Source organism: Chaetura pelagica, unplaced genomic scaffold (assembly GCF_000747805.2).
Source record: "Chaetura pelagica isolate M959 unplaced genomic scaffold, ChaPel_1.0 scaffold36, whole genome shotgun sequence".
NCBI lineage: Eukaryota > Metazoa > Chordata > Aves > Apodiformes > Apodidae > Chaetura > Chaetura pelagica.
The window spans coordinates 1,240,532-1,251,957 of record NW_009953726.1 but is presented as its reverse complement, the minus strand read 5'-3'; the positions used below and the strand labels follow the sequence as shown (position 1 = coordinate 1,251,957).

At 47.4% G+C, this 11,426-nt stretch overlaps 1 protein-coding gene across 1 annotated transcript in view; it reads right to left on the bottom strand.

Moving 5' to 3' along the window:
• Positions 1-10,728: 10,728 nt before the first annotated feature.
• The window catches only part of ZBTB25 (zinc finger and BTB domain containing 25), a 2,459-nt gene continuing 1,761 nt past the window's right edge, over positions 10,729-11,426 (bottom strand). Inside the window, exon 2 of the mRNA XM_010000668.1 lies at positions 10,729-11,426. This exon is cut by the window's right edge and continues 431 nt beyond it. Within this exon, the coding sequence (XP_009998970.1) occupies positions 10,729-11,426 (698 nt within the window).

Sequence of the window (11,426 nt, the reverse complement as noted above, 5' to 3'; positions counted from 1 at the left end):
TGGCAGCCATGCCCCTGAAATAAAAGAGTACAAGGGGTGATTTAAAACTTGCATTTGGCCTGGGTGGGGAGAGCTTGAGGGGCTCCCAGGGCCGAGATGTAGTTAATTCTGCATGCCCGTTCAGTTGTGTACCTCTGTGAAACAGATCCTGGGGTGTGGGGCAGACCCTGCTACCTACAGCCTGTCCCCTGGGGCTTCAGGCAGTGCCATTGACTGCAGCTGTGGGGAAAGAAAGGTGTTGCAGTGTCTGCATTTTCATTTAATTGGCATCTTTATGTCAAGGTTACATTTCTGCTGTCATCCTCAACCAGGTTTCCCTGGTGCCCATGCTGTAGATCTGTATGTACCATGCATTTAGTGAAAAGGTCCGGAGAGGTAGCAAGCACCCCACCTGCTGCTGGGCTGGATCTGGGACATGGCTGGAAGTTTGCCCTGGTGTTTGGTGCAGATGAGGGAGGGTGAAGTGACTGAGTTGCTAACATGAAGACATCAGTGCCAGACAGGCTCAGGCCTGTGTTTAGTATTTGCAAACAGGTACTGGCTACACACAGATGCCAGAAGCAGTGGTCACCCCCACAGTCACATCCCATGGAGCCGGCTGGTTGCAACAAGCAGCATTTTTCCATTTGGCCTCTTCCCCTGTCACAAGCTGCCTGTGCGTTTCCAGACACGTTAAAGCCCAGCATCAGCTGCTCACTTTGCTGACCCTGGGCTGTACAAATGCCAAGAAAACGACAGCGTTTCGTTTGCCGGGGGCCCGTTCTTGCACCATTGAGCTCGATGGGCAAAATTCCCGGTGGCATCGGCAGCATGGGCTGGGCAGGAGAATTCCCTCTGCGGGCAGCCCCTCTCTGTCCTTCGCCTTCCTCCATCCAAATCATGATGCCAGGGTGAAGCTCTCCTCGGATGTAGCATATTTTTATACGTGGCATGTGATATAAATAGCAGTGAGCTGCATGTGTGTTAGCAGTCAGCGGTTCCCGCGGTTGACACAGTTTGGGTAGCTGCCATGTGCTGCCGGCGCTGGAATTCCTTGGAGTAGGGAGGAGATTTGGTGTGAGCGTCCCCAAGTGCTGGCAGCAGCCTGTCCCACACCTTTCCCCCCCTTGCTGGAAAACCTGCCTGACTTCAGCAAGCCTGAGCATCCCTTGGGAAAGGTGCATTACGTCCGACTTGCTGCTGCCGGGCACCAGCTGGCTCCGACACACCATGTAGCTTGGTCTGGAACGTGCAGGGAAACGTTGGAGTGATCTTACCAAAGTCCTCAGGGAAAAAAATATCTAGACATGAGGACCTGGAGATATGGCCATAAAATGCCCAGACAGGCTAATGGCCATCAAAACTGTCCAGCTCTGAGGGGGTTTGCACCAGTGTGGCGTGTGTGTGCAAGCATCGCCTCTAACTACCAGCTCTCCAGGAAAAAGGAGCCTTTTAATGATTTGAGATGACATCTGCATGGCTGGGATTTGTGTACAGCTGCGTGCAAGTCAGCCTGCTCTTCTGAGAAAATTCTCCTGTGTGTTTCTCAGCCATTACAGAAATAGCAGCCTGGCTTGGCAATTGCTCACTGACCATAGGCGGTGCGCTGAGATTTCCCTTCCCAGCCTAGGATTTGGATTCTTGTTAAAATACAAGGGCTGTAAACTTTCCTACTACCTGGTGCACAACCACATTTTAAACTTTGATAAAGCATCCCCATTGTTATGAGAGGACTGGGAGCAGTGACTGCCACAGCTTGTTCCTGTGCAAGTGAATCTGAAGAAAAACCAGAGGGGGTTAAAATAAAGGGTTGTCTTTTTCTGTGCGTTAATTTAATAAGTTATCAGATATCAATGATTCAGTGTGTACAATGTTAATGGCTTTGTGCTTCATACTGGCCATTCTAGGTATTTTGCCATAGTTTTGAAAGGGACTTTTAAAGGACTTTTATGTACCTTTGGAGCTACTGCAGCCCCCCAAGAAGAGCCATGCTGATCCTGGAGCTCACTTATGGGATTGCACAGGATTGCTGGGCACCATGACAGGTCATGGACAAGGGCTGCAGCATCTCTCTGGGGCCCTGCTGGTGTTGGCAGCAGAGAAAGATATCTGGGCTCCAGTAAAGAAGTGCAAAATGACACTGCAGGGCCTGGCTGTCATCTCCTGTCAGCCCACTAAACAGTTCTGGGAGGATTTCATGTATTTCTGTATTGCCTTTTAGATACAAAGCATCTTCAAAAGTAGAAGAATGGCAGAAATGTTTTGGTCCAGCTGGACCCTGCGACTGTGGCTCCATGTCCAGGGTTGTGTTTGCATCTTTTCTGTAGCTGGTTTTTTTCCCCCTCAGTTATTGCTGTACATATAACTGATGATTATTTCATTAAAGTTGAATGTACCTGTTGTTTTCTTGCCTCGTGATTGAGTGGGCAGCTGTGGAGAGATTTCATATATGAAAGGATAAACTCAGAGTGGTGCTCCATTGCATCCAGCTTTTTCAGGCAGTGAGCAGAAAGAAATCATAAAGTTGGTAGCAGACCTGAACCTCTGCAGGCTTGCTGCTCCTGTGCTCTCTTTATTAAGGTTTCCATGTGGTTGTTGGCCAGTCATTTCCATATGCAGAGTCCTGACTGCCCAGGGGCTGCTGTAAGGTATTTGGGAAGGGTCACAAATTCCCAGTGGCTAAGAAAACCATCCTGCTGCCCAACAGTTGTATTTCCTACAGGATGCCCCACACCACCAGAGGACAACCCTGCTGTGTGTGTGGAGTGGTACAGCTCTTGCTGATCCCACACAGTATTTTGGTTTTCTCCACGAGCCACTGGTTCATCCTTTCTGCTCCCAGGGCTCCAGGTTTCTATTCCCAGGTGTGGTTTAGTGCTGACGAGGTCCGTGGCGGGGCCAGCACCTCAGAAAGGGCAGCAGCACATTTGGTGCTTCAGCACCTTCTGTTATGGTACAAACAGACCCCATACCCTAATTTCATTTTATTTATTTTATTTTTTTGCTTAACATCTTTCATGTAATTTCTCATTTTTTTTCTTTATAACATACAGAAAATGTGGGGGAAAATGAAGTTCCACATTTCTAATAGTATTAATACTATATATTCTAGAACATAATATAGACTCCTAAAAGCTGCTAATGACTGAATTATGACTCTCTGCTCCTTCATTATGATTAGAGAGTTGAACATTAATAAAATATTTTTTCTTTCGGAGAAGGAATGTTGAATTTACTATTGTGAAGGAATCCCAGGCCAGGAAAGCTGTGAGGACATGACTGGTTGTGCCAGAGCACTAAAGGGTGGCCTGGTTTTAGGGCCATGTTCCTCACCAACAGCAGAAATAAACTGGAATAACACATAACCTTGTTTTTTTTTAGTCTCCTTCAAATTGCTTTTGGGCCATCCAGCTCCTCTTCCAGGAGTTTGTTGCTTGCTGCCCTGCTGAATTATGGAAGTTGTTGCTTTGCAGCAGCACCTGATGAATTATTTGGTTCTTCTGCTCACCCCATGGCCGGTGCTGCTGCTTCATCTCCCAGATATTTACAGAGCTCCTCTCAGCAGGGACAATTTGGCTTTATATTCAAAAAGTCCCCTCAGCTTTTAAAAAAATCTCTTTCCTCTCAGTTTTTTTTATATTAGCAGCAAGTAAAGAGTGTTTAAATAGTATAACTCATGCCTAGGAACATTTCCAGGGAGATAAAAATCTTTTATTTTACAGCAACACTGAGCCCAGCAAGAAAAAAAGGGCATCCACTGAAAAGTTCCTTGTGGAAATTTCTGGTAGACAATGATAGCACAAACATATATAGCATGTTCTTTCCTTCCCTGGGACACCATGGAAAGTGCATGAGAAACACTCAGGCTGCTTAGGGCCAGATCTCCAGCTGCTGAAGGTCACTGCAGCTCCCTGTGCTTCAAAGGAACGAATCCACAGCAGTCAGGAATCCCACTTTTGAATTGGAGATGCTGACCCTGCATAAATGATGGACATTTTCATGTGTGTGCTCATGTATAAATTTGAAAATGTAACACCTGTTTTCGTACCTGCATATAAGAAGATGAGTAAATTCATGACATGCAAGGGAATCCTGGTCTGTGCTCAGGATGGATGGGTGGAAACCAGACCCTGCTGAAGGATCCACGTATTAGGGGCAGTGAAGCCCTAATATTGCCTGTCTTATGGATACAGGGTTTCAACATGAGTAACCCAAACCAATGACATACTCCAAGAGAACAGAGTGATTTAATTCATATGGTTTAATATTGGTTTACATCTGCAGTTTTGTTTCCCAGAGAAATGGTTCTTAGCTCTTGTTGAGTGGTATTAGAACAGTAAGAAACATCTGCAACCAGATAAAATCTTTACGTTAAACATTTTATGGGTTTTTTGGGGTTGTTGTTTTTTTGTTTGTGGTTTTGGTTTTTTTTTAAATAACCAAGCAACTAATCAGAGGATGTTACTTCTTATTCAGCTATTTAAGCAACAGTTTAGGTTACCAGTTTCTAGAAGGCACAACTTCCACATTTCTTTCTTTTTTTTTTTTTTTCAGAGAATTGTGAGGAGCACAGTTCTGTGCTAAATCATGGGGTTTTTCTGAAGTGGGGGTGAAAGTTCATTTAGCTGGAAAGCGGATTTCAGCTGAACTACCCAAAACCCAGCATTTAAAAATAGCTTTTTTTGCATAAAACCTGAGAAACACGCTGGATAGAAAAGCGGGGAAGAAGTTAAGAAAACACATTTTTTGCAATTCAAATCGCTAGAGATGAAAGCAGAGAGAGATGACTGGCAGTCACCCCGTCAGGCTCAGAAGTTAAGATTGAGCAGCTGCCATCCCTTCAGCCCGCTTTGTTCTGGAAGAGATACCCCCCTGCCCTCCCCTCCCCTCCGAGGTGCAGCCCCGGCAGGGCCCCTGCTTTGGGTTCCCCTGCTCCTCACCAGGGCACGAGGAGGAAGAGGAGGAAGAGGAGGAGGAGGAAGAGGAGGAGGAGCGATGCCTCCCCTCGCCCTTTCCAGCATCCCCAGCCTCTCGCTCGCTGCCCCCGCACCGGGCTCGGGGGGCAGCCCAGCCCGCTGGAGGCTGGATTTGCGTTTCGTTTCCTAGCTGGAGCAGGGCAGGAAAGGCCGAGAGAAGAGCTGGAAGCCTGTCTCGCTGCAGTTGGCGGAGCAGCTGCCAGCCCGCGGGCAGGAGGGCCGGGCGTGCGCAACAGGCACAGCAGGACCGCGCACCTGCACCTGCTCCTTCCAGCCCTGAGCAAGCGGCTCACACAGCCGCACCGCCGGCATAAACAGCGCTGGGAGGGGATGCTCAGCCCCTAACGACAGGCGCCGGCGCCTGCCTTGCTGCGGGTCCCTGCGGGGTGGCTGCGGGGTCACCCTGAGCAGCAGCCTCCAGGGCTGGACCGGTTTCCCCAAGGCCTGGCTCGACGCTTCACACTCTGCTTTGCGCTCTTCTTCCGTGCCCTGCACGCCCCGGGCTCTCCCAGACCTTCTCAAGGGCACCTCGGCTCAGGAGAACACCAGCCTGAATCAGCAGAGAAGGTTTTGAGCTTTGCTGTGCCTTTGTTCTGAAGGTTTAGAATAGTCGGTGGAAACGTTTCCTCTTTTAGGCTGCTTTTGAAGTGGTGTCATTACTTTTTAATGAAACATGCAAATCCGGTAAATGCTGCAAGTGCATCCTGGGGAAATCAGTCCTGACCTGGCTCTGGTTGTAAATACCTAACTGGCATGTAATTTAGGGCAGATTCATCCTCATTCCCTTTTCCTCCTCATTCCTTATGGTTCCAAATCTGTTTTCCTAGCGCTGGACTGCTGGGAGGCCCCCTCAATAGCAGTCCTTTTTGGCATAACATGGCATGAGGGGGAAAGAAAAGGCTGGGGTTTACTAAACAGCAAAGCAAAGTAGTTGCCGTGGTATGGAACAACCTGCTGCTGGCAGATTGCTGTGGGAGGGCTTGGAAAAGCCAAGAAGAAACCTCTCACCTTGGCCACATGGTCCCATTCAATAATGCTGACTTGCATATGCTGAGGTCACTTCTCACTGCACTTCCAAAGGCTTCACTTGCATGGGATTTATACCCCCTGCCTCCAAAATAGCAGGAAACTATTCAGAAGCCTCTGGGGAGAGCTCACAGCAGCCTCCAATATCTGAAGGGGGCCTACAGAAAAGGTGGGGAGGAACCTTTTACAAGGACTTGTAGCAAGAGGACAAGGGGTAATGGATTAAAACTGGAAAAGGGAAGATTTAGGTTAGACATTAGGAATAAATTATTTAGTGTGAAGATGGTGAGACACTGGCACAGGTTGCCCAGAGAAGCTGTGGGTGCCCCATTCCTGGAAGTGTTCAAGGCCAAGTTGGATGGGGCTCTGAGCAACCTATCTAGTAGGAAGTGTCCCTGCAATGCAGGGAGTTGGAACTAGATGATCTTTAAGGTCCCTTCCAACCCAAACCATTCTCTGATTCTATGATTACACTCTACCTGGAAAGCTCATGATGGCACTATTTCGTAGCTTTATTTTTAACTGCAGTGCTCACTGCTTCAGGTTTACATCCTGACAACAAACCTGATTTTCCTTTTTAACCTTCTCAGCATGCAGAGATGTCCCAAACACCTCTGGTGAGGGGTGCTGCACCCATGGACAGGCTGTGTCAGCCCTTCTGCACCCTCGCACGCTGCTGCCTGGTTTTGCTGTGATTTGACAGACAACACATGAGAAAAGAGCCTGCCTGAATGGCTGGTGTAGCCAGATGGCTGAAGACACATGTTGTAACCATAGTCTGTGCAGAAGGTAAAATTAGCTGAAGGGTTTTTTTCATCCTGCACGGAGGGGAGGGGGTAGCATGGCCCAGCCATCACCTCCTGGGCAGTTTGCAGGCAAGTGCTGGCATTGCTCTACCCCAGCCACCCAAAAATTCAAAGCTGAAGAGGTAAACTCCAAACATTTGTAGGTGAACATTGAGAGGGGCCAGGTTACCATTTAAGGACAACTTGTACAATTAACAGGAATCAGTGCCTCACTCCTCTGGCTCTGGTAGTGCAGAAGTACAGCCTAACACTTTCACTGCACAAGTGCCACCAAATGGCATCATCAGCCAGCACTGCAGGTGGTGAAAAGCAAGTTTCTCAGTAAAAGCAAGTTTCTCAGACCCCATGCTACAAGGGGGGATAAATACCCTTTATTTCACACTCTACTAAGCAGCCCAGGAACCGTGGCCCCTGTTGGACCTGGTCTGTTCAGATTCAGAGCACTAAAAATATTTCAAAATGCCTGTCTCAAAATTGTTTAGCATGCATTGGCAGAGAAGCCACCTAACCTACAAGAGGCATGTTCAGGCCAGCACTCAAATGCATGTGGAAGTGATGGCAGCCTCTGCAGCACTTCCTGGCATTTCAAAGGTTAACCTGAGCTGGCCAAAGATTCTGCTCCCACTACAGGGCTTTGGCAGGGGTCTGATGCCCAGTCTTCCCATGTTTTTGTAAAACACAAGCTGCAGACCCCACAGACAAAGCTCTTGTTTATTAGCTCTGCATCCTTGATGCTGAGACCCCTTCACAGCACAGGGCAAAGCTCTGGGGATCCCCTGGAGCTTTCAGACTTCAAGTCTCACCAGGCTGGGGCTTTCTTTGCCTAAGCCCATGTACATCTATCAACCAATGGCAGTTATCTGGGAGGAATCACCAGTATCATTATTTTGCACACTCAGACAAAGTATTTTCTGTCTTCATGAAAAAAAAAACAACACAACAAAACACAATAAATTAATATTTGCCAAGCCCAGCTGTGGAAATCAGGCAGATTTTCAGGTGTGCACCGGCATAAAGGTTAAGCACTCAGTAATCCAAATGTCTTCTACATAAAGTAATAGAACTTCTGGTGATGCATCCAGGAACAGCTGCTGCCCTTGCATTTCAAACATAACTGTCTTCTACTATTATTTTCTATTCATAAGACTTAGAGAGGACGATGTTTTCAAGTCAACGTCACTCGGAGCTGATGACTTCTGTCTCTCGAGCTTTTTCGACTGCTTTAATTACAAGAGCACTTCAGTGCTTGTAGTAGAAAACTGCTGAAAATGCATTTCTTGTGTTGCAAATGATGCAAAAAAATGCCTTTCACAGATGTTTGGTGTCGCAGATGTTCAATACTGCAAAGCTTAGCCAAAGTACACCCTAAAAAGGGGTGTGACAATGAAAAAAACGACTAACTACTTACAGTTGTAACTTCTGGAAGACATACCGGACGTGTCCATGAACACAGGGCTGATTTCACTACCATTTCAGCCTTAGTGATGTATTTGCAGGGAGCACAGCGGTCATTCCTACCACACCGATGCACATGGAGCTGAGACATTTGGATCGTCTACCTGAGTTCATAGGTTTTATTAAAGCTCCCTTTTAATGGCCAAGAAGTGAACAAAACAATCCTGCCCACAAATATGCCTGTCCCAGAGACGCCTTCAGGGGTCCCCCCTGCTGTCACCGATACTGAGCTCTATTATCGCTGCTCACCCCTCCCTCCCATTATCTTTGCAGAGACATTAGGGGCCATTTGACTTTCAGTATCAATTAGTTTAGGCAAGTTAGGTACCTAGTCAAGTTCCAAGGTGATCATTTAGTGACTGAATAGGCTGAAAACTCCCTTTTAGCTCTTTACAGCTATACCCAAGCCAGAAGACACTCCTCTCTGTTCTTAAATTAAATGTAGGAACCCGAGTGAAGCAAGGAGCACCCACAGAAGCCAGCCCACTCGGTGAAGTGTCACACACAAAGAGGGAATGACGATAAAATACAATATATTTATTTTTTTAACCACTGTGTAGAAATAGAGGTCAGCGGAAACTGGAGGGCATTTGCCCCAGTTACGAGCAATCTGTGCTGGATGTGATTTAGCTGATGCTGTTAGCCTGGGAGAGACCCAGAAGGCTCTCTTCTAGGAAATGCTCCATGTGAATCACTCCATGCTCAGACCCAGCACTTTCAGCCCTGGATGTCGGCAGGGGTTTGTTTGTTTGCTTGTTTTAAAGAAAGGCTTTTTAAGCAGAATTGAAATGCATTCACACCAGAGCGGCTTTAATGGGTACAAGCAGCTTGCCTTGCTCTCAGTCGAGCAGACAAGCACACACCAAACCGCAAGTGCATTTTGTAACATCATCCGGGCAGCCTCACAGGCTGTTTGTTTTTCCCCTTTGTCTTAAAACACAATTTGGCAGCCCTCTGAGGCTCGTCCATCCCCTGCAGTGTGCAGCTCCCTGCCCCGGAGAAGCAGTAGCCACCCTTACAAAGACCTCGGATGGTCTTTTAATTCGGCAGCAATTTAATTACAGCTCTTGCTCCAGGACAGTTTGAAAGAAGACAGCTCAAGGGTCCTGACTACAAACAGCTTTGGAGCAGGCACTTTGACAATAAACTCTTCTCACCATTGTTCAGGCTCCCCCTTTCCCAAGGCAATGACTCAACTCCACCAGGACTGGCAGGGAGACTCCAGCTTCTCAAAAACTGGGTAATCAGATTATTAGAGCAGCTCGCAAGGCTTTTGCTCTTCACTGCAAAAGCAACCTCTGCTCAGTAAGAACTTTGTGTACCTCTTTGGGGCCTTCAGACTAAGAGCATCTCTTGAGGGATGGGTTGGAGACTATCTGGTAGGAAGCCTGGGGTGTCTCAAGGTGAAAAAATACAGAGGGACAAAATATGAATCCAAGAGGAACAAGTACAGTTTGAAACCCCTCTTGGATAAGGTACTCTTCTTCAGATTTAAAGTAATAATAAATGAAAGACAAAAAGGTTACATGTTACCATTAGAACAGGGCTCCACAAGCAGAGAAGAAATAACATACTATTTGGTCTTAGCAAGATTATAATATTTAATGTGTCCAATCCAAGCTATTTACAGAGTAAAAAATAATTTTCACTGAGAAAATCCATGTGTGTTATTTAATCCTGTAAAGACTTATGTTAGGATGTGTCTCGTGTCTGTGAGGAGAGGACACTTATTTGCATCTTTCATTCTTCCTTGCAGAGAAGATAGTCCAATAGGACATCGTCCTAGAGGGGCATCAAAATTTGTCTCTGCTCATGCAGACAGTTGACAAAGGAGGAGTTGACAAAGGAGGAGTAGGAATGAAGAAAAACATATGCAAGCCCCTTGGAAAAGTAAATGTAAAATACTGTACTGATGAGGTTTCCAGGACTTGTAGAAGTAAAGGTTGCCACCCCTACACCAACACCACCAGTCCCCTTGAAAAGACCAGCCTTATGGCTCCTGCATGTATTTATGCATAGATTTATTAACTGCAGTTATACAACATAAACGTCAGTATTCATCTCCTCGAGATTGCTTTTTATCAAAACCAAACTATTTGGGAAACACAGTACATATTTCCCCCTACATTTCCCTCCATCTACTTTTGGAAGAGCTATTCTACGGGACACAAACAGTCCTAGGCCCCACACAACACATTACACGATGTCTAAACCTTACACCCAGCAATACAGTCTTTACACTCCAGTAAAGCAGAGCAGGAACAAGTTTACACTTACAAAAAAGAGGCTTCTAAGAAGGACTTAGATGGGAATAAGCTTAAGTTAGAGAAGTAAAAAAAAGCAAGTACACAACTCTTCAGTGTGCAGTTCTTCACAGTTATCTCAGAGGCGATGAGAATGATGAAGACAACCAGGGGCAGAGAGCAGCCACCCACTAGGTGGAAAATGCCAAATTACCCAGTTTCAGCACCTGAAGGCTACAAGAACTACTCTACCAGGATGGTATCAATGCTCTCTTGGATGAGATCTGACTCCAGTATACATTCATCTAAGTGGTCTTGGGGTAAACTGGAGCTTTTCCCCACACTCTCACTGTCACAGTAGGGGCGAAACCTGGGGGTCGTGGGGCTCTCCAGCCGCTGGCAGCGGCTGTATTTGTGCTGCTTCCCTCTGTGTGTGTACATGTGTTCCAGCAACTGGCTCTTCCGGAAAAATGCGCGGCCACAGACGGTGCAACTGATTTTCCTCTTTCTTGAGAAAGAAAAGTTACAGTTCAACTCCACTGGTTCGTGGTCCTTGGAGATGAGGGAGAGCTGGCTGATCTGCAAAGGCTCCAGGTCGCTGCAGCTCGGATGCTCCAGCTGATGCTCGTCCTCCTTGAGGAGGAAGGCCCCGAGCTGGTGGCCATCCCCAGCCTCCCTGTCCTCAGCCAGGGGCTGCACCTCCCCCAGGTCGCTGCTCTCCAGGATGGAGGCCGGCACGCCGAACGGCAGCGACCCCGAGACGTGGGTGTGCAAGTGCTGCCGCAGCCCCCCCCAGGAGTCAAAACGCTCCCCGCAGTAGTGACACAAGTGCACCCTGAGGCTGGCCTTAGCAAAGATGGGGCTCGCTACCTCTGGAGAAAAAGGGGTGCAGCTCTGGGACACCACAGGCTCCGAGTCACACCGCTCCTGCTTTACGGAGA